General features: G+C 34.9%; 1 protein-coding gene across 1 annotated transcript in view; it reads left to right on the top strand.

Moving 5' to 3' along the window:
• The window catches only part of NEK7 (NIMA related kinase 7), an 80,934-nt gene that overhangs the window by 10,066 nt on the left and 44,854 nt on the right, over nucleotides 1–26,014 (top strand). The window contains exons 2-4 of the mRNA XM_055233886.2: nucleotides 6,939–7,079; nucleotides 16,519–16,581; nucleotides 18,069–18,179. Of these exons, the coding sequence (XP_055089861.1) occupies nucleotides 6,939–7,079; nucleotides 16,519–16,581; nucleotides 18,069–18,179 (315 nt within the window). The remainder of the gene's footprint in view (nucleotides 1–6,938; nucleotides 7,080–16,518; nucleotides 16,582–18,068; nucleotides 18,180–26,014) is intronic.

Raw genomic sequence — 26,014 nt, 5'->3', positions numbered from 1 at the left:
TACCTCTTTTTCTTTCTTTTTTTTTTTTTTTTTTTGAGATAAGGTCTCACTCTGACACCCAGGCTGAAATGCAGTGGCGTGATCTCAGCTCACTTTTTTTTTTTTTTTTGAGACAGAGTTTCGCTCTGTTGCCCAGGCTGGAGTGCAGTGGCACAATCTTGGCTCACTGCAAGCTCCCCCTCCCGGGTTCACGCCATTCTCCTGCCTCAGCCTCCCGAGTAGCTGGGACCACAGGCATGCGCTACTATGCCCTGCTAAATTTTTTTGTGTTTTTGGTAGAGACGGGGTTTCACTGTGTTAGCCAGGATGGTCTCGATCTCCTGACCTCGTGATCTGCCCGCCTCGGCCCCACAAAGTGCTGGGATTACAGGCATGAGCTACCATGCCTGGCCAATCTCAGCTCACTTTTTGTATTTTATTTTTAGTTTTTATATTTTTAATTTTTTTGTATTTATTTTATTTTTTTTTTTAAGTAGAGATGGGTTTTTGCCATGTGCCATGTTTTCCGGGGTGGTCTTGAACTTCCGAGCTCAAGTGATCCACCTGCCTTGGCTCCCAAAGTGCTGGGACTGTAGGCATGAGCCACCTCGCCAGACTGCTCAGTGCTTACCTCTTTAACCTCATTTCTAACCATGGTCTCCCTTGCTCACCGTACTCCAGCCACAGTGTCCTTTTTGCTGGTCCTTGAACACATTGAGTTCATTTCTTCCTTAAGACATTTTCTCCAGATGTTTTTCTCTGCTATGGCTTCTTTCTTTTTGTTTTTTAGTCTCTGTGTAAATGTTACATCCTCAGCAAGATCATCCCTGAATTAACCAACCTAAAATAACTATCCACTCATTTTCTGTCACATTCTATATCACATCACTTATTTTGTTTCTCTGCATAGTGCTTCGGTATGCAGAATAAATATTAGATATTATTATATATTTGTTTATTGCCTGTTTAGTGTCTTTGTGCTATATCCTCCCCTAGTAATATTTGTGGAATAAATGAATAAATTTTTAACAACCACTTTTTACTCTCTGTCTCTGTCTTTCAGTAAAAGGCTTTTTCTCTCCATATTTAACTTTGCCAGGTGTAGCTGGTTGTGCTCATAGGGAAGTAGGGGAGATGGGAGTATCTTTGACATTAATTAATTATCTTGCTCATGATAACATAGGAGAGATAATCAGTATTTTTGGTTATATCATTTGGATGTAGTAATTATTATGCTGGTAATATAACTAATGATAATTAAGTGCTACAAATACCAGGGTCTTACAAATGTTTAATTAGATAACTGGTTATATTTGGTCACTCATTTTTCTTACACAATAGTAAAATTTCCTCCTTTGATAAAAGGCCGGTTTTAATGATTAATGGCATATTGTCTAAACTGATGTAAGTCACTGACACTTACGAAACTTTAGGAATACGTTACATTTGACATTTGACATAGTTAAAAAGTTTAGGGAGATAATTTTTCAAATAGGAAGAAGCACGAATAATTAGGCCTTGGTGGCACATATGGTGTTTTTTTGTTTATTTGCCTTTTTTGGTTTCCAGTGAAGTCTGTAGAAAATATGACAGAAGGTCTATAGAATACATGATAGAAAGGATATTCTGGTTTGTGTAATTTGGAGGTGGGTAACACCTTTTTAAAGATAAAAGATAATAGCATGAGCTTTATTGCTAAATAAAATTTGAAAGACATTTTAAAGTTTTGTTTTAAATTTTGGAGAAATCCAACAATATTAATATAAAATGTAAGGTAGTTTGTTTAATTAAGTGGCACAGGAAAATCACCAGTAAGAGATGAATTTTCAATAACAATGAAAACCTTATTAATGGTGTTAATTATTGTAATTAATACTGGCTTGTATATTAAATCATTGATAACAATACCTCGAGGAATTATCAGTACATAATTTTCTCTCTGGGGAGACTATTGAGTTCATGCTGTGACTCTTCTAATTTCCCCAGAGAGGATTATCATCATAATGTTATCCTGAATTATCTTATTGCTCAGTAAGTGTCCTTGCCTTCAAATTTAAAGCAAATTAAGAGATTAATTTAGTCCTGGGAAGTTATTGTTTAAAGAGTCTGCACCTGTGAAAATACGAAGCAGTGGCAAACAGAAGGAATTTTATTTTCAAATGAAAAGTATCTATGTGAAGGAAGCTCAGTAAACACAGACCGATATGTAGAAGTTAGTCCCAATTAGTTAGTAAGATCTCGTGTTAATGTGATTAGAGTGTATTCACATCAAAAAAAGTTTGTTAATAAGAACCCAGAACTGTATACTGCTACTAGATTCTACTTAGAGCTTGTAGATAATTATAGTCATTCCCTATGTATTTTGGGCCTTTTACATTTATTTAGTTCTTTCGAATACATTCACTGAGTTAGTATTTATTCTTTACTTCATGGCATTTTGATAAAAAGCTGAAAAAAAAAAACCCCACTTTGGTCTCTACCTTTGAGAAACTCAGTGTCTGGAAGGAGAAATGTATATACATAATTGACCCTGGAACAACAAGAGGGTAGTTTGTGCAGCTGAAAACCCATATATAACTTTTGACTCCCTAAAAACTTAACTATAAATAGCCTACTGTTGACTGGAAGCCTTACTGATAACAGAAAGTCAATTAACACATGCTTTGTATGTTTTGTGTATTATATAATGTATTCTACAATAAAATAAACTAAAGAAAAGAAAATGTTAATAAGAAAATCATAAAGAAGAAAAACGATATTTAATATTCATTAAGTGGAAAGTAGATCTTCATCGTCTTTGCATTGGGTAGGCAGAGGAGAAGGAGAAAGAGAAGGAGTTTCTTGCCGTCTCAGGGAAGGGAGAAGTAGAAGAAAATCTACATATAAGTGGATCTGCACAGTTCAAACTTGTGTTGTTCAAGAGTCAACTGTATAAACAAGTAATTAAAAGCTTGTGTGATCCGGGACCCAACATGGTGCCTTCGTTTGTATGCCTCTTTGTAGAGTTGAATGACTACTGTCAATTGCTACAGAAACAGAGGTAGAAGCCAATAAAGCTGCCTGAGCGAGCTGAAGATAATTCCTTAGAAGAGCTGACATGGAACTGAATCCCAAAGATGAGCTGTGGTTTGCTGGGTATGAAAAAGGAAGTTATTCAGAAGGCATGGGAATAAGCAAGTGCAATGCCATGGGCATGAGGCCAAAGTTCACAGTGCACTTGGGAAATACATGGTGCAGCTGATGGAGGGGGCCATAGCGAGGTGCAAAAGTGACTTGAAAAGCCTTCTGTCATAGATAAGGCATCATTATCCTCATTTGATAGTGGAAGAAACAAAGTGGGTTTTTACTTCCATAAAAGTTGAAGGTCCTCTAAGTGACTCACGTCAAATCTAAAAGCCATTTTTTGCAGCTTAGAAAAAAAAAACCTGGGTCATTAAGGAACTTCAAGAAACTGAGACTCAGTTTACACTCCAAATTGAGAACAGCAAAACGTCAATTTAAGTGATTTTATTTGGTTTATGTTTCATATTGATTTGAATCTCAGTATTTTGCTGAGTTATTTTATTCCCAGTAACTTAAAACATATGGGACATAGAACATCATTCAACAAAGAGAATATAGCTATTTCCTAAAAATAGTTCTTTACTTGAGTGGGAACCCGTTTGATGACACCATTTTTTATTTAAAGCACCTAATGTAATGCTACCTAGAGTGGGATGTAACTCAGCAAAATGAAGTATGGCATTGAAAACAATATACTATAATCGCTACCGAAGTTTATAGATAACCTGCCTGATGATCTCCTAAAGGAGACCTCCTCTTATACAAGCTTATTTTTATACAAATTGCAGTGTGGCAAAGAGACCCAAGGGTAGTTGGAGATGTGCAGCTATGCTCCTTCTCATGTCAGCTCTCCACATCTACACTGGGTGACAGGACATGGGAGCAGATGAGACAAGCTGTCACTCACCCACACTGCCCTTTGAAGAAAGGCCATGGGGGGATAAAGGTGCCGCAAATGGGCTGTGAAGTTTACATACACTGCCCACTGTTAAACAGATTACGTCTAATGAAGTGTCTAATGCTCAGGCCATATCAACCTAATCCTTGGTGGCAGTTCATCCCTCAACTGCCAAAAAACACCGCCCTCTGGCCCTCTTTCGCCACTCTGGCGGCCAAGCACAGGGAGGTGCCCAGTCTTAATAAACCAAGACAGTGTGTGATCTGACATGCAAATGTAGGTCATTGCATATGTAAATGTGTGATTACAAACCTGCATGCCAAAACACATTAGTGAGACTTTGCTCTCAGCATGCGGTTGTCACACTGCCTTAGCAGTTCACGCTAATATTTGTCAAGTTATTGTGCAGACAGAAGATGGAATTCCCAGTCAAATTTAAAGTATCTGAATTGTTTGATAGTGTTCCTAATGATGAAGCTGTATTTTGCTGTTGAGATTGACAAATCTTCATTAAGTGAAAGAATGGTCTCCGTGTATGGGAGAAGGATTTATACTTATTAGATGACACAGACTATTCTAGTTCATCAATATAAACAATTCTTAGGAAATCATAGACAATTTAAAACATGTTTCCTTTTTAAACAAAACCTTTATTTAAAGTTAAAAACGTAAAAAATTGCCAAATATCCATTGGCTATATCTGAGAAGTGGTACTTTGTGAGTTTCTTTGTTACATATTGTCACATTGACACTTAATTGTAAATTCAATGGCTATGAAAAATCCATTTACAAATGAACATCATGGCAAGTTATCTCCCTTTATTTGATAATTTTATTTTCATTCTATGTTTCTTGTTGTGGAATGCTTTTTCATCTTCATTTTAAACACTTTTCTATTCCATTTTTGTCTTTATTTTTATTTTTTTTTTTAGTCAAAAGACTTAACATTGAAAATATCTGTGGATCATCATGAAGGGTCCCATAATGTTGGGTCATATATAGTAAGGTGACTTTGCTTAATAACCTGGCAGTGTGGCACAGGCTATACTTGGGAATCAACTAGACATTCACTTGGTTTGATGACATCTACATAATGGGACTGGTGAGAGAATTGAATTTGATGGCATTTAAAGTCCTGATATACAGTGCCTGTTAAGTTGTGGGGATGAAAATGGGACCTTCTATCATTGTTGTAGTAATTATAACAATTATCTTATGGTCCTATACTTATGAAATGAATTTGAGAAATTTGAAAAATTTCATGTACTCTGGTTATTTTGCGTATTTTAAAGGAAGCATGATGTTTTTCTTGACAGTATTTTGGACTTCTAGAAGAAAACAATGTACAATAACAAATTATTGCTTTTTTTTTTTAAGAGAAAACATTGGGTTTGAATTATAGTGACTCTTTGGCAGAATTTTACAGTTAGATGTAGTGAATTTTACATGATAAATGTAGTGAAATTAAAAGATAAAATGTACTAGGGGTTAATGCAAAGTGTTGCCCATATATCAAAATAGCCTTCTGCGTAAGTCTAGGATATGGGGTCATCAGCCTTATCAAAGGTTTCTTTGAAGGACTAAGAGTTTAAGCTGAATGTAATGTGCTCATCAACCAGTGCCATCTTTACATTAATAGATCTTTAATATTCAGTTTCATTAGAGGGTGCGCTAGCCTGGCCCCACAACAATGTCGTGTTTGGCTTGGAGAGTACAGAGGGGACTGCAGATGTGAGGAGAATGGTAAACGGCATGGAAGAGTGTGCTCATCAGTACTCCAGGAATCTTGAAAAGGCTCAGGCATGTCTAGCCAAAAAAGAGAAGATGTAAGGGCATGTGATCGTTTTAAATAGGCTTTTTTTGTTACATTTTAAATAGCTGGAGATGCTAAAATGAATGCCATCAGCAATGTAAAAGGTAATATTCCAACTTTAGCAATAGACAGTGTCTGACTGTAGTAGATGTTCAGTTAGTGTTTACCCCATAACTGAAGATTGAATGAATGAGTCCATGAACAAAAAGTGAACAAAAGAACTAGGACAATCGGTAAAATTTATAACCTGAATTTTGTCTCGAAATAGGGATGGCCACTGTGCCCCTGCCCCCAATATCTTATAATTATTTCTCTCATAGCACAGTGAAGAGCCTCTTCTATGTATTTGGGTAAGTCGTTTGAGAGCAGAAAGCATATCTCATTCACCTCTATTTCCCTAGCAGCCAGCACAGTGCCTGGCATGTGGTAAATATCAAAAAATGTTATTTAAAAAAAGAAATGTCTTTTTCCATGATAAAAAAACAACAAAGAGTATTGTTTAAAATGTAATGATGCGGTACTAAACTTCTTGCCACTGGACATATTCTTTGCCGAAGTTAACTGTCAGGAAGTTAACAAGTGTTTCATGCATTAGTTGACAGTTTGGACTAAATGATTATGTATTTTTGTAAGGTCCATTTCAACTCGAAGATCTTTTCAAAAGAAAAGAAATAGCAGAGAAATACTAGATTGGGTGGGACAAGTTTATATTCTGTGAACTAAAGACAAGTTACAAGGAGTTCTTATCTAAAAGTTCAAACTCTTCATCCCTATGTTGTATCCTTCTTAATTAACTTTCTTTTTAGGCTTTCCTATCTCACATACTACATATATATATATATGTTTTATATATTTATTAAAGCATATATATGTGTGTTTTATATATTTATTAAAACATATATATATATATATATATGTATGTATGTTTTAATGTATTCCTTGTTTATTCCCCTCACTAGAATGTAAGTTCCTCGGGTGCAGGGATTATTGTCTCTCTAGTCTGCTACTGTATTGTCAGTGTGTAGGACAGTGCCTGGCATAAGTTCAATAAATATTTGTTGTTGAGTGAATAGATGTCTGCAAACTTACCCTAGGTGTCACCTACGTATATGAAAATGATCAGTGATTGTGTGTATTGCATGTATATTGTGTGATTGAAAATTTTTCTGACATTTTTAATTACAGAAGGCCTTACGACCGGATATGGGCTATAATACATTAGCCAACTTTCGAATAGAAAAGAAAATTGGTCGCGGACAATTTAGTGAAGTTTATAGAGCAGCCTGTCTCTTGGATGGAGTACCAGTAGCTTTAAAAAAAGTGCAGGTAAGATGATTTTAATTATATAAATCAATGTAAAATTATACTATGTGAATTATAGATGAGAAAAGTATATCCTGAATGATTGGGTACTGATAGCCTTAAGTTGAGAATGCTGGGAAAGAATGAAAGTTGTATTTTAAAAGCCAGAATCAAGTGTAGTATGGAGTGGAAATATTAGCTTTAACACTATTTCTAGGCTTTAAAAATTTAGCTCGTATTGGACCTCAAAAAGCTTTCACAACTCTAGATTTTAAGAGGCAGATTTGAGTCATCACCATTACTTCTACCTGGACATTTAACTAGATGTTGAATACTCACTGAAGTTCTACAGCTATAGGCACTGTAGCCAGAAACTAGAGTCACAAAACGTACTGCCCGAAGTTAGTAAATGGCAGTTAAACTATACCAGCAAAAAAATGAAAGGAAAATGAAGTGAACTTTATTTACTTGGAAATAAAAACAATGAGGCAGATAAAATTAGAACATTGATACCTAACTTTAAAATCTCTTATTGTATTTGTATCATTCTGGAATCAGATTTGCTCTCTAATCCAGACCCTTTTCTATCTTCTCGAATTCATTTATCTTGCTCCAGTTCCTCTTTCCAAGTCCTGCCCTAACCCTGGAGTTGCAGTCCCACTGAGCTACCCTGGAATGCTCACTTGCCAGAGCCCTGAATGTTTCACTTGCCCTAATGAGATCCTCTGGCCTAGAAAGTACTTGTCTTTCTGCCTTCCAGTGTGTATGACATCAAACAATAAATCACACAGTGAATCATACACTTTTACTTCCCTTTTTCAATTATGGTAATAGTTATTCTTCACATGTGCTACAGCCTATTTTGCTTTGCAACTCTGTTATCTTTTTTCTGCAGAGACCTGTGAAATCTAAATGTCTTTTTTTAACTTCTTAAGATGTTTAGTATACTTGTGACAGCCAATATAGAGATGAACAGTTTTAATTTACATTTAAAAATGAAACAGTAATGATTTATAAAAGGTTTTATCTGGTATATGTGTTAGATGTAAACAATAATAGAGATACCCCCATATCCACAAGCCAGCTTAAGAAATAAACATTAAAAATATTTTTGACATGTGTGTGCCACTCCCTTCCCTCAGAGATAACCATATCCTGAATGTAATGTTTATCATTCCTTTGTTTTTCTTTATTGTTTTTCCTACATTGGTATGAATTTCTAAAATAGTCTATTGTTTACTTTTGCATTTTTTTAAACTTTACGTAAATGAAGCACGTTTCATATATGTAACACACACACACACACACACACACACACACACACATACTTGCACAGAGCTTGCTTTTTTCACATAGCATCATGTTTGAGCAATTAGTCCGTGTTGGTGCATGTGCTGTAGTTTATCCTTTTTGCTACTGTATAATATTCACTTGTTCTTGTTGATTGCTGTTTAAGTTGTTTACAGTTATTTGCTATTACAAACAATGCTTCTCTGATATTCTCATGTCTTTCCTAGTATACACATACAGGAATTTCTCTCTTGTTTGTGCTTAAGAATGGAAATGACTGCATCCCACAGGGGATGCATGTGTACTGCAAGTTAATGCCAAGTTGTTTTCCAAAGTTGCACTGGTGTAAGTTTTCACCAGCAGCATATAAGAATTGCAGTCTTCTCTGTTTTAATATGCCACTCCGAGCTTAAGAAAACACAATATGGAATGTAGGTATTAGTGTTTATGAAAGAGATTACTTTTGGAATGATTATTCCCTTACAAAAGAACTCTGATTCATTTTTAAAATGGATTAAATTTCTACTATGATCTCTGAGCACCCAGGGAAATAAAAAAGAAACTAGTGGTATTATTCCTGCCCTCCAGGGGAAAAGGAGTCTATCTAGAACAATATAATGTTAAACCCTGTGGCATGGGTTCCTGATTTAAATAAGAGTTCACAGAATGGAGATGTCAATTTGAGCTGTTGGAATTGGTGGAATTGGAACTTAAGCCAGGCTATAAATGTGAGCCCAGATTGTGGTGAGCATTGGAGCAAGACAGAGGAATTTGAACCGTAGGCAATCAAGGATGCACTGTGGACTCTCAAGTAGGGTAACAATCTTCAAAATCCATTATTTTCAAAATAAAATTACAAGCTCAACATACAGAATAGAGTGGAGAGAACATAGCTGCCAATCTGCCACAGATTGTCAAGATGGGAGGTTGGATGGATTGAGATCCATTTGGAGGTCTCTGGGGACTCTTGGATCCCTTCTCTGATTCTGAGTGTGGAAAACAGGGCTCAATTCTGTCTCTAGTGATTATTTTTTACATTGCAGAACCTTCTCCTTCTCCTTAGAAAGAGAAAGAAAGAAGGGAAGAAAGAAAGAATGGAGGAAGGGGTGGAGGGAGGAAGAAAAAAGCTCTTGCTGCATTTTTCTATTGATTGGAAATTTGAATAAGTGTGAGTTAATTTGCACAATTGTATTTCCATTCAGTATTAATTGGATATTACCCTCTAGCCGCCTCTGTTTTACGCTGTGATAAACCTCAAATTACTGTAGGAAGTTAAAGTTTATTCTTTTGGATTATCTCATTCCTTTCTGCTTTAGTGTTGATATTGTGACATCTAGTTTAAACCTAATTTCTTCATAGAAGACAGAAATGATATTGTGAGGATATTCTTACCTTATTTATTAGGGGGCAACGCCTTAAACCTTTGTAAGAAGAAATATATTTGCATTTTAGACATATTGATTCTTGTGACATATTACACTTGTGCTGAACAGGAAAACCCCTGGTTCTTTCTTTTTAAAAAGTCATCTCTGCAGCTTAAAATACAAAATTTTATAATATTGCTGACCAATGCTTTTCCTTTTTGAAGAATGCTAACCTAACTCTTAAAAAAAAACCCGAAAGAATTAAATATTGAATTTCCTCATTCAACTTGTTATTTTAAGGCTGTATTACTTGTCTCAAGAACTGTATTACTGTTCCCAGGTCCACTAGACTCCTTCGTGAATACTTCGGTTGAGTTCATAAGCTAAAGTATTGGTTTTATCATTCATTTCTCTGCTTACAAATTTTTAATGAGATACCACCCAGAATCCTCAGCTTAGTTTTTAAGGCCCTTACCTACTTCGTGCCACTCCATTTAGTTCACTCATTCAGGGCTGTTAACAAAGGATGTGTTCAGCTCTGGACATTTTCCTGCAGGTTTGCCTGTTACCTGTATGGGAAGGAAGAGTGTGTGTGCTAAATGCATGTTACTTCTTAGAAATCATAAAGGGATCTGAGACCCTACAGTATATGGCAACATTAACCAGTCTTTTTGAAAATTTACCTGTATCCCATCATGGTTCATTTGCAAAAAAATAACATGGTACCTTAACTAACAGAACAATTTTGAAATTCTCTGTACCAACTTTGCTTTTCTCTCTTGCCTCCTTCTTCAGTGCTTCCCTTCCTGCTGATCATTGAATTCATTCCTCCAGTATTTATTGACCGCCTAGTGTTTATTGGTCAGTGTCTAAGGCTTTAGGAAGATTAAGATAAACATAATGAGACTCATGGGATTCTAGTGGGGGTACAACAAAGACACCTCTAACATAATGAGGTAGGCACTGTGATAGGAGCAGCCTTGAAGAGAAAAGGTGTGAGGAGGAGTTTAGGAAAGAGGCTTCACAGAGTTTGTGAGCTGGGTCTCAAAACTTACGTTCTTTATGTTGGAAGATTATCAAAAACTTCTTTTGATCTGGTATATGCAATCTCTATTTTATTATATTTTGCTCATTGATTAGAGCTATAGGATTGAAGTTGGTTTTTATTTTATCAGTCTGACATAGTGTTATAGTAGTGTGAATTTTGGGCCTTGCTGTTTCTTAGTTCTTTGACCATTGTTACTGTCATTTTAAAATAATACGTGAGGTATTTTGATCCTTTGTTCATTAATGCTTAATTTCTCTTTGCTTACTCTTAACTATATTTCTAGATAACACTATTTTACTGTGTGGCAGCCATTGTCAGTGAGATTTTTTTTAGGAAGAAAAGCTAAAATAATACTTTATATATTTATACAAATAAAGTGATAATATCGTTCAGATTCACCTTTTGATTCAGGTGATCTCAAAAAGTCTTCCCCAAAGTATTCTTTGATATTGAATGCTTACCTTTCATTTACTTACGTTTGCTAGTTGCTTTAAAGTATTTTTCAAGCAAATAACTTTTTAATTTCTATTAATAAGTTACTTTTTACTCATGTTAATTTTAGATTCCGCATGTTTGCATATAATTAGAAATTAGGATTATAGATGATCAGAAATTTGTGGACAATGATAGCACTTCCATAATACATAGAGTGATTTTAATATATTCATAACCTCTGTGGCTTTGCATTCAATCTCTTTTTCAGTGTTCATTGTGATTAATAAAGTTATCTTGCAGCTTTTATGAACTTCATTTAATCTCTATAGACTTCCTTTCAGATTTCCAATTGTTATTTGAATAAATGAAAACTAAGCATTTGTAAGAATAATTCATAAATGACATTTAAAAAATACAGAACAATTTGGTAAATTAATGTTAGTTTTTACTTGTCAAGGTGGAATAGGCTTTTATCTTTAAAATTAAAGCTTGTTAATTTTAATTACTTGTACTTGCAATCTTACGCATTTCTAAGCAGATAAGAAACAGAAAATTTCCAGTTTTATGGAATGTTTAACATTTTGGGGTTAAACTACTATATGGCAGACACTGTACTTGACAATAGGGACACAATAGTGGGATACAATAATTAAATCCAACATTTTTGTGTGGAAAATAGACAATAAATCAAATAATCATAGCAAAAAGTAAATCAAATAATTATATCCAAAAAGGAAATGACCATGGTATTAGAGACAAACTAGAGGAGGAGAGCGTTTTAGATAGAGTGTGCAGCAAAGGCCTCTCTGAGGATGTGAAATTTAAGCAGAGGTGGAGGATATGGAGTCAGTCATCTGAAGGGTAGTGATAGGAAGGTTCCAGCTGTAGAGCCAGGTACGGTGACTCACGCCTGTAATCCCAGCATTTTGGGAGGCCGAGGCGGGCAGATGACGAAGTCAAGAGATCAAGACCATCCTGGCCAATATGGTGAAACCCTGTCTCTACTAAAAATACAAAAATTGGCTGGGTGTGGTGGCACACGCCTGTAGTCTCAGCTACCTGGGAGGCTGAGGCAGAATTGCTTGAACTCGGGAGGCGGAGGTTACAGTGAGCCGAGATCACGCCACTGCACTCCAGCCTGGAGACAAAGCAAGACTCTCTCAAAAAAGAAAACAACAACAACAAAAACTTGCTTAGTATATATTTTTAAGTACTTTGTTTTCTGCATTTTAAATGGTCTTTCTTCTAACAATTTGACATATGCCTTTTTAAGGGGATAGTTCTGTTAAATTACTAGAAGGATTTTGTTTCCTTTTAAAGAAATCTAGTGTTAACCTTTTCAGTTTCATTAACTATGAGTAATTTTGGCAAAATTTTAAGATGACAAAAGAAAACCTTTAAAATGATTCAGAGAATACCAATAATTTATCAGTCATTACTTGCCTAACCACAGCTCATCCCTTGCTCTTACCAAGCATAAAATGAGTTTAAAAACCTGAAGAAACTTTGGTAGGGCTGAATGAAAATGATGCCTCCTGAAGACTTGTTTGTACATATTATATGCAAGATATTCTTACAAAGTCCATATTTTCACCCAAGACATACTGCTTTTTCTAGCTCATGAAATCATTGGACAGCTTTGAATCTGTGTTTGGGAATGATGTAATCTAAATATTCATTATTATTTATTTTTGTCTTGACTTGTTGGCTGAGAGAAAAAGAAAGATACTTCTGAATTTCCAGTTAAATGTATTTGTAAATGTATTTCATTCAGAATTTAGTTTTGCTTTAGATGTGCCATCAATGCTTATTTCTCCCTGCATTTGAGGAATGACTTTTGATATTATTGAAAATTCAGTTAAAAATAAAAGTCAATTTGTAATTCTAAATTAATTTTTATAACTTGAATTAAAGATTTTCTGTGTAGCATGTTTCTATCTTGGTATGTTGTATCTCGTCATGGTTTCCTAAAACTCTTATACATCTGTTATTTATTCTTATCTCACTCACCCTCTTTTGTTTTTTAAAAATGTTGTTCCACATCATAGAGACATTGATTACTGAGAGATTAGATACATATATGTCTCCAAGTTTGCGATTTTCTTCATTTTAATTACTGGTACTATATGGGCATTATTCTTTCTCTGCCTCCTAAAACAAACAAACAAAAATACCAGGAATTCCATCAAGATCTGATATACTTACAATTTTGTGCTTTCCAGTATATCTCTGAGTTATCTCAAATTCCTTGTAAAGAGCATTTCCTGAGAATGGCATCAGCATTCATGATGCATCAAGAATCAGTTATTTCTCATGCCATTTTGATTTAAAGTGCAAGTAGTCTCTGTGTGTGTGTTTCATACCTATAACTAATACCTAGTTCAAATTTTTCTATTTCCATTAGTGTTTGTTTTATTGTTTAACATGTTGATATAGTAATCCCTTTGGGGGAATGAATGGCATTTCTATGTGAAATTGCTAAATGTAAAGCTTATTCCTTCAGTTCAAGAACTTTTGATTTTACACACACACACACACACACACACACACACACACACACACACACACACATATATATATTTTTTCCTGAAGGGCATTATGCATTCCTGCTTATATAAATCAGTTATTGAGAGCCCTTCCAGCCAGCCATGCTCACCCCCGTTAAGGTTCTTACATCACTTTGAACAAGTAGCACTTACAAGTTGTGTGTTAATTTTCTGTGTTGCAGTCTGCATTCTGCATCTGACACTGTGCATCTTAAAGGACTGCAAGATGGTTTTCTTGTTTGTATCTGTAATAAGATCTGATAGTAAGATGGCATTCAGCATGGATTTTTATATGTAGAAAGGGTGGACATTAACAGTTTAAGCTTGTCTGTACTCAGGATCAGGTTATTCATATTAATCATTTGTGTGTAAAGTTAAAACTATGATGCTCTTGGAGAAAATTTCCACAAGGTTTTTCCTTCCTTCCATAAATGGTGTCATATGGTTTGTTCTTTAATACTGGTATTTTTTTTAAGCCCTGCTATTGGTGTCCATTTATATCTAGCTCATTTTGTCAAAGCTTGATGTATACAACAGCTTAATGTTAGCCAAAGCATATCTTACTAGATAGTTTATGCGAACTTTGTGATAGTGATTTGCCACTCGTAGTCCTTTCCTTTTTTTTTTTTTTTTTTACCCTTTTCCTTTCCTTGCTGTTGTTTCATTGCGTTGCATTCTGTTCCATTATGAAATCATGGTAGTTAACATGAGTTTACTGTGGCTGACATGGTTAGAATTACTGCTAATGGAAAAAAGAGAAGTTAACTCTCTTTAATCTATGTACTGGCATACATATTTCTTCTTCTGTTATTTGATTAAATGGGAGAAACTTTGATGTAATCTAGTCTGTCTCTTTTTGTAAACCATTAACTAAGATAAGGCTTTATATTTTTTCAAATCTTAAACAGTATGCAGTGCTCAACTATTTTACATTAAAAGTTGCAGAACATAAATTTGATACTTGAAGTTTTCATTAGAAGTAGTAGAACCAAAATAATGTTAGTGAAAAAGCATATATATCATTTTATATACTGCTGTTTTCACTATGTAAAAAGCACGTGCATTTGTACAAGAAATAGAAGAGACTGAGCCAAAGCTAAAATTCTTGAAGGCAGTGAGTTTATGGATTTTATTTTTGCTTTATAATCTTATCTAATATCTTCATATGGTTTTTTTAATTAAGAAAAATTAGAACTTTGTGTATCTTTGGATATTAAGAATGGTATCTAGAAAAAGTTGCCTTATAAGCTGTAATTATACACCCTTATTTCATATTTACTTTTATGCATTAGATATCTTTTGTTTCTGGCTGGCAGAATCCTATAATTCTTTCAAGGTTCACCTCTAATGTTACCTGCCTCCCTACATGGGAGGAATTTCTTCCTTAGGTTTCTAATACTACACTTTGTACACACATATATTTTAATACTTATTAGCTAGTTGTGTATACATTAGACCTTATGACAGCCTGGCTCATTGAGAAAACACTGACTATGGAGCTAGAACAACCTGGCTTCAAGTCCTGATTCTGTCCTTTACTAGTTTTATGATCCTAAGCATATTGTTTAATCTTTTTGAGCCTCAATCCTCATCTTGTTATTGCGGCCAATACTACCTATCTTACAAGATTGCAATGAAGTTTAAAGCATCGTGTAAAGAGGCCAGCCCTCTCTGGTAGTGTCTAATAACTACTTCTCTAATTAAAAAGACTTGGATTCTGCCACTCCTTTGACATTGTACCTTCTTTTCCTGGAATGTTAGCTGGCTGAATCAGGAAGACTTGATTAAGCTGATTACTAAAAATGTCATTAATTTTTTTATTTGTTATGTAACTAGGGTTTTAATCAGCTTGCAGTACTGACTTAGATTTTTTTTGCAGTCTCTAAGATAATGCTTTTTTAAATGTTACTTTCCACACACTTAGAACCTTGAGAGATTTGTGTTTTCAGAGACACATGAAATATCTTTTTGGTTGTATTTTTTATTTTTATGTTTTTAACAGTAGGTTAATATTTTTCAACCTTTTCTTCATTATCTTCCCCCAAGCTGCCTGTTTAGACATTTCTTTCTAATTACCTCTACCCATGAAATTTTAATTCCACAAATACAGTATATCTGTTCATGTGCAGTACTGTATGTGTATCTATACTTTATACTTAATAGAGTAAAATTTTGTTACCCTTCTCCACAAAGAACCAATTTTCACCCCCTTGGAATGATATCACCCTTGTCAAGAATGCATACATCAGACCTTTTAGACATGATTTGATGGAACAGATTAATGGTTCAGTGCTTGGGTTCTAGATGGATAACTCTGAGAATGAATTCTGCTTGCTCTGTTGATTAGCTGTGTGACCTTTTGTCAGTCTCCTTAGCTTTCTAAAGCTTCTCTTCTTCATCTGTAAAATGGGAATACTACTATTATCATCCTCATAAGGTTATGCAGTACATTTAGCATATATTAATTGTGCAACATATATTAGCTATTACTTTATCATCTTAATAATCACAACTTTAATTTTGTTCATTGGAACTTAAGACCTGAGTGTCAAGGGATTTCTAACTGTTCTCTTTATCCGTTTTTAAAATACTGACTGCTGAAAATGTAAGCATTGTTGGTAACATAAGATACCTACAGACCTCCTTAATAAAGAAAAGCTAATCAGAAAGAAAATTCCTTAGTGTACATATAATTACATGTAGAGTATTAAAATGAATTTACACAATAGCTTGAACCATAGGTTATTATTTTATTAAGTAATTCTGGGTTCTATTTTTAGATATTTGATTTAATGGATGCCAAAGCACGTGCTGATTGCATCAAAGAAATAGATCTTCTTAAGGTAATTAATGAACTATTGACTCTTTTGAACATAACATGGTGATAAAAGTGATTTACTAAAATATCACACTTAAACACAAAAAGGTTTTTAAGACATGCTACACTGATTTCAAGTAATATTATATAAGGTTAAATTGCAGTATATTGAAGAATGTAGTTGTTTTTTGGATTTATTGTTAAATAATATAATCAGAACATTTGTAGGACCAGCTTTTTTTTTCTCATTTCAAACTAGGAAATGGATAAAATGGGCTTAAAACATTGAATAATTTTTTTTCTTGACCACCCCAACAGGACATATTCTAAAGGTTAAGTAATATAAATGCAAATTAGTATTATCTCACCATGTATTATACTGAGAATGTGGACTAATCAAAATGGTTCACATGCATTTTCTAATATTTCAATACTTTTTCCAGACTTAGACAGAGTGCATATAAAGAGTATGCCAGGAATTAGCTTTTTAGTTTCTCATCTACTAAGAATATGACTGAGATTTCAGTTATTTCTACACTGCTTCTTTTATAGTGAAGTTTCTTTTGAGAAATGCTATGGCTTATGTTGTATTTTTGTAACTTTTAGTTAAGACTTGGCTGTTTTTTTATGCCATCCGTTTATGTTAGTGCCTAAAATGAACCAGATTTATGCAAAAAGGAAAAAAGTAAGGTCAAAACAATGTTTTCTGACTATTCTGTTTGTTGTAGTTATTTCTTGGCACATGAAGTAGCTGGCTTAAATATTTGTAAACTTTTACTGTGGAAATAGCATGTCATCATAGAAAATTTGCGGCGAAAACTTTAAGTAGAAAGAAGAAAGTCACCCATACTTTATGCATAATTTCTCTGAGAAACAATTAATCTTGTATTAATGTGTTTAAAGATTGAACAAAAGGATTGCAAATGAGTAGGGACTGATACATATATTTCTACAAGGTAAAATTTTTCTTAGGGATGATTTTATGAATTGGCTCACATAAATAAGTCCTGTATGTTATTTGATATAAAAGCAATAGTTAGATATAGTATAGTAGATACCAGCTGTGTTTTGTCTACTAGCTGGAGTTATTCTAGGACCAGCCATAACTTCCAAGTAGGAGTAAAAAGGGATACTTTATTTATCATTGAGTGTTCCTAAATGAAAGTTCTCATTTTGAGGATGTAATTTTTAGCAGTTGGTGACCTAATTCTATCATTTACTTCTTGCATCTGTTGATATGCTTATTGGGCATAGCAGTACTTTTAAATTAAGATTTAAATGTAAAATATATTATTTCTAATAAAGAATATTAAGATAAATTAATTTATACCTAGTTTTACTTTTAATAATTGTAATATTTGTTTCACAATTCACTAAAGAAAAATATACTGTCATGTTAAGATTTCTGTAATTTAAAAAATACAGTTAAGTTTGTTCTTAAGTACAAAACTATAAGTGACTCTTGGATGTTTACAGTAAGAAAACTTTCTGATGCCTGTTTTATTTTCTCAGCAACTCAACCATCCAAATGTAATAAAATATTATGCATCATTCATTGAAGATAATGAACTAAACATAGTTTTGGAACTAGCAGATGCTGGCGACCTATCCAGAATGATCAAGGTAAGTTTTAAAAAAATTGTCTTAATGTTTTGTTTTGCTTTTTTCTAATAGAATTGTCTGTTAAACACATAGGGATATTAGATATTTTAAACTAAATACCTCAATGCAAGGCTTATCTGGTAGATATGTAATAAATAGTAGATGGTTAGTGATCATAATTCTGAAACTGGTTTACTTGGTGATGTTTACACTGGTCAGCTTAAATATCTAAACACCCCAAAACCAGCTTGGAAAGAGGCCAAGATACTTGTCTTCTGTAAGTTGAGTTACAGTTTTGCTGTTTGATTCTTTGAGCAGACCATGCTTGATCCTGTGTCTCTGGACATGAGTAAAAGGAGGTAGAAAGAGACTCTAGAGCAGCCTGACCTGTTTTTGGTGGGGGATCCATCAAAGAAAGTGGGATTTGCAGTCAGACCTTGGATATCAACCCCACATAAAAGTTGTTTAACCTTCTTTTCTAAGGGCATATTAATTCATAATTAATATAATTAAGTTGTTTAACCTTCTTTTCTAAGGGCATATTAATTGGGTTTAAGTTCAGCTGCAATTAATAGAAACCCTTAAATAATAGTAGCTTAAAAACTGTTTGTCCTTGGGCCAGTTACTTCTCAGTGTCACATTTTCTAAAAAACACAGTAATAATAGAACCTGCTTTATAGGATTGTTGTAATGATTGAATTAATTAGTATTTATTAAGAGCTTAGAAGAATGCCTCACACATTGTAAGGCTATGTAAATGTATCTGCTGCTGCTATTATTATTGTTATTGTTATTATTTCTCTGTCACATAAAAGTCTGGGGCTAGTATGGTAGCTCTGCTCTATCAAGAGTATTTTAGAGACCCAGCCTTCTTCTAGCTTATCAAGTCACACTAGGCTTGAAGGGACAAAGAGTACATGCTGGCTTTATCTTAAAGCACATTCCTGAGTGCTGCCTGTCACACAACATTTTCAACTTCATTCCCTTGGCCAGAATGTAGTCTCATGAACCTATCTAGCTGCAAGGAAGGCTGGAAAAGAAAGTCTTCATTCAGCTGGCCATGTGCCCAGCTAAACTTCTGTTACTATGGAAGACAAGTTGAACCATCTAGAAACAAACAAGAATAACCGAATGAGAAAAACAAAAGCTATTTATTCGAGCTTGCTGTAGCAAGGGAGTCAGCCAATCATCACTTGCATCTTGGCAGAGAATTAAAAGCAAGCAAAGGAATGAAAGGTTTATAAAGGGAAGAAAAGGGAGGCCTTTGGGTATACCCTGATGGGAGGCTGCTGACATAGAGAAGCTATAGACCAGCTGACTAGAAACAGGGCGTCCTTGTGATTGGTTAGGAGTACATATTTGGCTTTCTCTGGTTGGTCCTAGTTAGAGGCAGGGACAGAGTTAGGGAAGCTGTCAGTTATTAATCAATTGTTATAGAAGTTACTGTTTAGCTTCCTAGATTATCACTAGAGATAGCAGTCTGTCTTCCTGCAAGTCTAACTTATAGCACGCTGGCTTCCTGCGTTGTTTAGTGTAGATAAAGAGTTGATTTCCTGGGCAGGTAGGAAAGATTGATATGTGGTTGGATATATATACATACATTAGTACATATGTCTTTAAATAGATGGATGGATGTGTGTACATACATTAGTACATATGTCTTTAAAAAGTATACATACAAACATACTATATATTATATTACTTAACCATCATAATAAAACTATATGACAGATATTACTGACCCAATTTTATTTATATGGTCCTTCCTTTTTCTCCCTTATTCCCATGTCCCAGAAATAACCTCTAACCTTTATGTGCATAAAACCTTCCCAACTTTACTTACTATCTTTATACCCATTTAAATATAAGAATATATACTAATACATGTATTTTTTCTCAGACACATCACGATTTATTTTATTACTTTGTTAATAGATAATTGGATTGTTTTCATTTTTTATTCTTACAGAGAAATCTCAAGTACAAAGCCTTATCTACATCAATACAACTATATCTATACATACTCTATTGTCTATTTCTATTACATGGATTCATACAAATATTGCTGAGTAAGAGTATGCACATTTTAAATGATAATAGCTATTGGCAAATTAGTCCCTTAAATAGTTAATACCAATTTGTAGCTTTTAAAAAATAGCTCTAGATTTTGTTTTTTCATTTATTAGACATTTACTATGTGCCAGGTACATGGTTTATGGCTTTTTGGAACTCATCATCCAGTGGGAGAAACAGACATTTGACTAATACTAATATAAAACTATATACCTGCAGTTGTAATAAGTTATATAAAGGAAAAGTATGGGTTATAAGGCATGATTATAACAGGACCTCTGAAACTACACTAGTGAATTCAGATGGCAATTAAAGGATTTTAATCAGTTGTCCTAGTTATTTAATCTTAATGATTGAGCCAGTTTCTACATCAATAAAATTGGGTCAGTAATACCTGTCTTACAGTGTTGTTATGATGGTTAAGTAATATAATATATAGTATTTTATATATATACTTTTTAAAGACATATGTACAAATGTATGTACACATACCCATCCATCTGTGCCTGTATGCATGTATGATATCTGATAGGTATTCACATCTTCTTTATTTCATGTAAACCTCTGATCACTACTCTTCTTCTAGCCTCCTTGCATCATACAAATCTACCCTTTTCTACTCTTCAAAGTTGACTTTATTCCTCCAGTTTTACAGAGTAGAAGTCACTAGACAGGAGCACCCTCACCTTCCCATGACCGAATCTGCTAGACCTACTTGTGTCTGTTACTGTTCTCTCCTCCTTCTCTCCTGTTACCACATTCTTGTTAGATAGGAGGGATTGTTATGTGTCCCTCCACCTGGGTTCTCTATCCTTTCTCTGCCTGTATTCTCAGAAATTTTAATTCCTATCATTTTCTGTTCCCAGTCCTAGATTTATAACCATTGTGCACTTCTGAGTGCCTTCTCTCGTCATTTAAATATGCTCAGGTCACTGTTATTTTAAACATATTTATACATGTATATACATGCACACACACCTGTTCCCCATTCATTCATTCATTCAAGAAACTTATTTTCCAGCGGGGAAGTCAAATAAAATGCTAAAAGCAAGTAGAATATATGATATGCCAGATGTTGATAAATCAATTAAGAAAAATTAAATAAGGAGTTTAGAGGAGGTGTGTTGCTATTTTATTTTATTTATTTAATTAATTTTTTTGAGATGGAATCTCACTCTGTTGCCCAAGGTGGAATGCAGTGGTGCGATCTCGGCTCACTGCAACCTCTGCCTCCCAGGTTCAAGCAATTCTCCTGTCTCTGCTTCCTAGTAGCTAGGACTACAGGCATGCACCACCACACCCAGCTAATTTTTGTATTTTTAGTAGAGACAGGGTTTCACCATATTGGTCAGGGTGATCTCGAACTTTGACCTCAGGTGATCCACCTGCCTCAGCCTCCCAAAGTGCTGGGATTACAGGTGTGAGCCACTGTGCCCAGCCTGTGTGTTGCTATTTTAAGTAAGATGATCTCAGAAGACCCTCTTAAGTCCTACCACCATCACCTCTGCCTGCCTTTTCCTTCAATTACTACCCTAATTCTTTTTTTTCCTTCACAGTTCAGACACTTACTCCTGACCCTCTTACCAACCTACCACACATAATGGCTCTTCAGTGACCTCTCTCATGAAAGCCAGAGGCCTTTGTCCAGTCTTCATTCTGCTTGATTTCTCAGCAGCATTTGGCTCTGCTTATCATACTCTTCCTAAAACACTCCTCCACCGGCTTATTGAGTCCCACAGTGTCTTGATTTTCTTCCTACCTCTCTGGAGACTATCATTTTTCTTAAATGAGTCATTCTCTTTTTCCTGGCCTTTAATGATGGAATTTTAAGTTTCAGTCCTTGACTTTTTTTTTTTTATGTTCTTACTCACGTTATAGCTGATCTCATTCATACCTATGGATTCAATTACTCTCTATACTCTTGTTGACTTCCAATTTTTTATCTTTAGCATGGAGCGCTCTTTAAATTCTGACTCTATGTGGCTCAATATGTCTGTAAACTAATTCCTTACAGACTACCCATCCTCCCATGTTCCCTAACTCAAGGCCTGGCACCAGTTTATGTAGTTGTGCACTCTGAAAACCGGGACTCTTTTTTGTCATTTCGCTCTCCCTTACCTCTTCTTTTCAATCTCACCAGATTCTGTTTATTTTTTCTTCTAAATGCCTTTCAAATTTCTCCACCCGGCTCCCTTTCCATTTCTCTCCCTATCATCTCTCATGTGGAGAGAGCGAGAGCTTTTTAATTGTCTCCCAACATCCAGCACCCATTCCTTAAATCCGTTTCTCCATCAGTCTTTAAACTGTTAGGGGAGGAGAAACAAAGAAAAAAGAAAACTTTCCTTTCAATCAAATCTTTCTAGGTTTTCACTTTAAGGGTAAAGACTAAAATGTTTGGCAAGATTCAGCAAGCCTTGTGTGATACAGAAGATACGCTCCCTCAGAGAGGATCAGAGTCCGTTTTGTGTATTCACATATCCCAAGTGCCTAGAGCAGTGCCTGGTACAGAGCTTGTGCTCGGCATATATTTGCTATGGAATCGGACTCCTGCTCTTGCTGTGGCACATTGGCCTTTCATTTCCTTGAATGTGATTTTATTTTACGTGGGATGCTCTTCTTCTCCATTCTTGGCTGACTTTATTTCTGCTTGTACTTCAGTTCTTTACTTAGATATCACTTCCTCAAGCATTTTCCTTTGACTCATAGAGTACTTTATGGTGTAAGTGCTCCCAGAGTACCCTTCCTACATAGCACTTAGTAATATAATCATGTATTCATGTGTGTAATTACTATTATTATTTTCTTTTTTTGAGGCGAGGTCTCGCTCTTTCACCCAGCCCAGAGTGCAGTGGCGCGATGTCGGCTCACTGCAAGCTCCGCCTCCCGGGTTCACGCCATTCTCCTGCCTCAGCCACCCGAGTAGCTGGGACTGCAGGCGCCCGCCACCGCGCCCGGCTAATTTTTTGTATTTTTAGTAGAGACGGAGTTTCACCGTGTTAACCAGGATGGTCTCGATCTCCTGACCTCGTGATCCGCCCGCCTCGGCCTCCCAAAGTGCTGGGATTACAGGCGTGAGCCACCGCGCCCGACCTCTTGTGTGTAATTATTTTATTGGTGTTTGTATTTCCCATTAGACTTAAATTTCTGTTGAGCACAGAGACCATGCTGGCTTTGCTTGCCTGGCTATCTTCAGCTTCTAGCTCATAGCAACGACTTCAATAAATATGTAGTGAATAGATGTATAGAAGTTGGTTGTTTTACTTCTATTACACTTCTGTGTTCCAGGGCTCAGTAGATAACATGGGTGGTTGTATAACTGTCACAGCAATTTCCTGCTGCTTTATGCTCTGGTCTCATAGAGAGTTGCTGTGATATTCAGTGTATTTTTTTACGGTAGTGGGGTTGGGTAGTTAAGAAATTCTAAAATTGTTTGCTGAACACGCTTATTAGTTCTGTAAGCAGTTCTTTATAAAATAGATTATATCAGGAAAAAAAATCATAGGAACTTCTTTTGTGAAGGAATAGAACAGTGCCTTAAAGCTTTAAAAAGGACAGCAGTGAATTCTTGAATTGTAATGGACATGATTCATTTCTTTTTAGTGAGTAATATTGTAAATCATTGTGCATCATAACAGTATATTTCATTCTCTCAAGTCTTCAGCTTAATTGGGGTACAAGAGGAAATATAGCTTCTGGTCTGTATTCCAGAAATGAACCTCTGGATAGCACTGCATCAAAGATTTTTTACAAGTAAATAATTAATTGGTTCAGAGCAGGCTGACAAATATAATTAAGCAATTTATAGTTGAAATATTCAGTATTTCTCTAATTAGTGACAAAGGAATACCTGAGGCTGTGGTCAGATGAAATACTTCCCAGATGAGTTTTAGGATAAAAGGAAATCTAGAATTTTTCATCATAATTTCTTCATTATCAGCAATCAGAATTTTAAAGGAAAATCGACTCTTACAAAACAGATTTCAGTTAAATTGTGCTGTGTAAGCCATATATTTTCTTTATTGTAGTTAAATTGGACACATACATGCTCCATTTTGTAGTATGTCTTATTATACTGTTTATTTCACTATTCTAATGTCAAGAAACATATTTGGTGATGAATACCCAGTGTAGAGGAAATTAATCTCAAAAATATATAAATAAGAGGATTTTAAAATTTCAGGTTGTCAATAGAAATGTTACTAAAATAAATTTTAAATTTTCATAGTTCATTTCACAAAATATACTTCATTCACTGAACTATTTGTAAGTGCCTGTATTTATAACTACCTATTGGTAAGTCAGTTTGAGAAAAATAGAAGAAACTATAAATGCGTGTATTTAATATTATATATTTTTAAAAATTGTTTTGCTAGACTAGCAATAAAACAAAATGTAACCTAATATTTTGAGAAGAAAGAGGTTTGTTATCTGCCAAGAGAATGTCATACTATATCACAGTGGCTAAGGAGAAAATGAATATTATTCTTATAAATTTTTTTAGTGAAATATGCAATACAAATAATTTAAATGGATGTCTGTTTCCTCTCAGGAGTTTGGTACTGCACAAAATAAATAAATAAGACCATCATTTCTTATTTCTAGGATATTTAGGTATAGGCTATCTTCTTAGATTGCTGACTTGGTATTTTCTACCTTGTTACCACCTGTAGGTCATTCCTTCTAAATTTGCTAGGAGCCTTAAAACACTTTTTCTTTATACATACATAAAATTAATTTTATATATTGATTTTTCATGTGTTTATAATTGTATTTTGTATTAATTTTTTATTGCTGCATAGCAAATTACTACAAATTTAGCAGCTTTAAGCAACACAAATTTATGAACTCTAGATTCCTGTGGGTCAGGATTAGTGGGTTCTCTGCTGAAGGTCTTAGAAAATTGAAATCAAGGTGCCATCTGGGGCTGTGAGCTCACTGAGGTTCAAGGTCTTTCTCCATGTTCAATGGTTTTTGGGGGAATTCAGTTCCTTGAAGTTGTATGGCTAAAGTTCCTACTTCCCTCCTGGTTGTCAACTGGGGGTATCCTTAGGTTCTTGAGGCTGTTGGCCATTTTCTGCCCCATTCATCTCCTCAACCTGCCATTGTGTTCCCTTAAGACCAGCAGAAGAGTTCTCTGGGTTCAGATCTCTCTTGACTTTTTTGAATGGCTCACCCAATTAGATCACGACTACCCATGCTAATGTCCTTCTTGATTAACTCAAAGTCAGCTGATTAGGGACCTTAATTACATCTGCAAAATCCTTTCTTCTATATAACATCATATGAAATGGGAAGAGTAATTCATAATATTCACATGCCCTACTCACATTCAAGAGAATGGGATTATACAACAGGACTTGAGAATTTGAGGGAGTGAGGTACATCTTAGAATTCTGCTTATGACAGACATTAATAAATTAACTAGAATGTCAACCATATTTTGGAGATAACTGTTATCTTCAAATATTATAACTTAAAAATCTTGTTCACCTGCTTGGTTTGGCTGTTTTTACATTTGCAGACACATTTTTGTTTGTCCTTATCCAAATGTAGAGGTTGTATTGGAAATAAAATCACTTTGAAATGTCTTTTACACTCTTGGCCTTTGGATCCTTAAAGCAATAAAGGTTTCCCAGCAGTCCCATCTCTCTTTGATAACTCTGATTTATTGTTTACCAGGATACCTACACTTTCCATTTCAGCATCTGGACAAAGTGTATAGCCCATGTCAGACAATTACGAGAACTGCCAGTGATTCCAAACGCAGTTTCCCATTAAGTCTT

Source organism: Symphalangus syndactylus, chromosome 19 (assembly GCF_028878055.3).
Source record: "Symphalangus syndactylus isolate Jambi chromosome 19, NHGRI_mSymSyn1-v2.1_pri, whole genome shotgun sequence".
NCBI classification, from domain to species: Eukaryota; Metazoa; Chordata; class Mammalia; order Primates; family Hylobatidae; genus Symphalangus; species Symphalangus syndactylus.
Note: the sequence above shows the minus strand (reverse complement) of the source record. Positions and strands in the feature narration are given on the sequence as shown.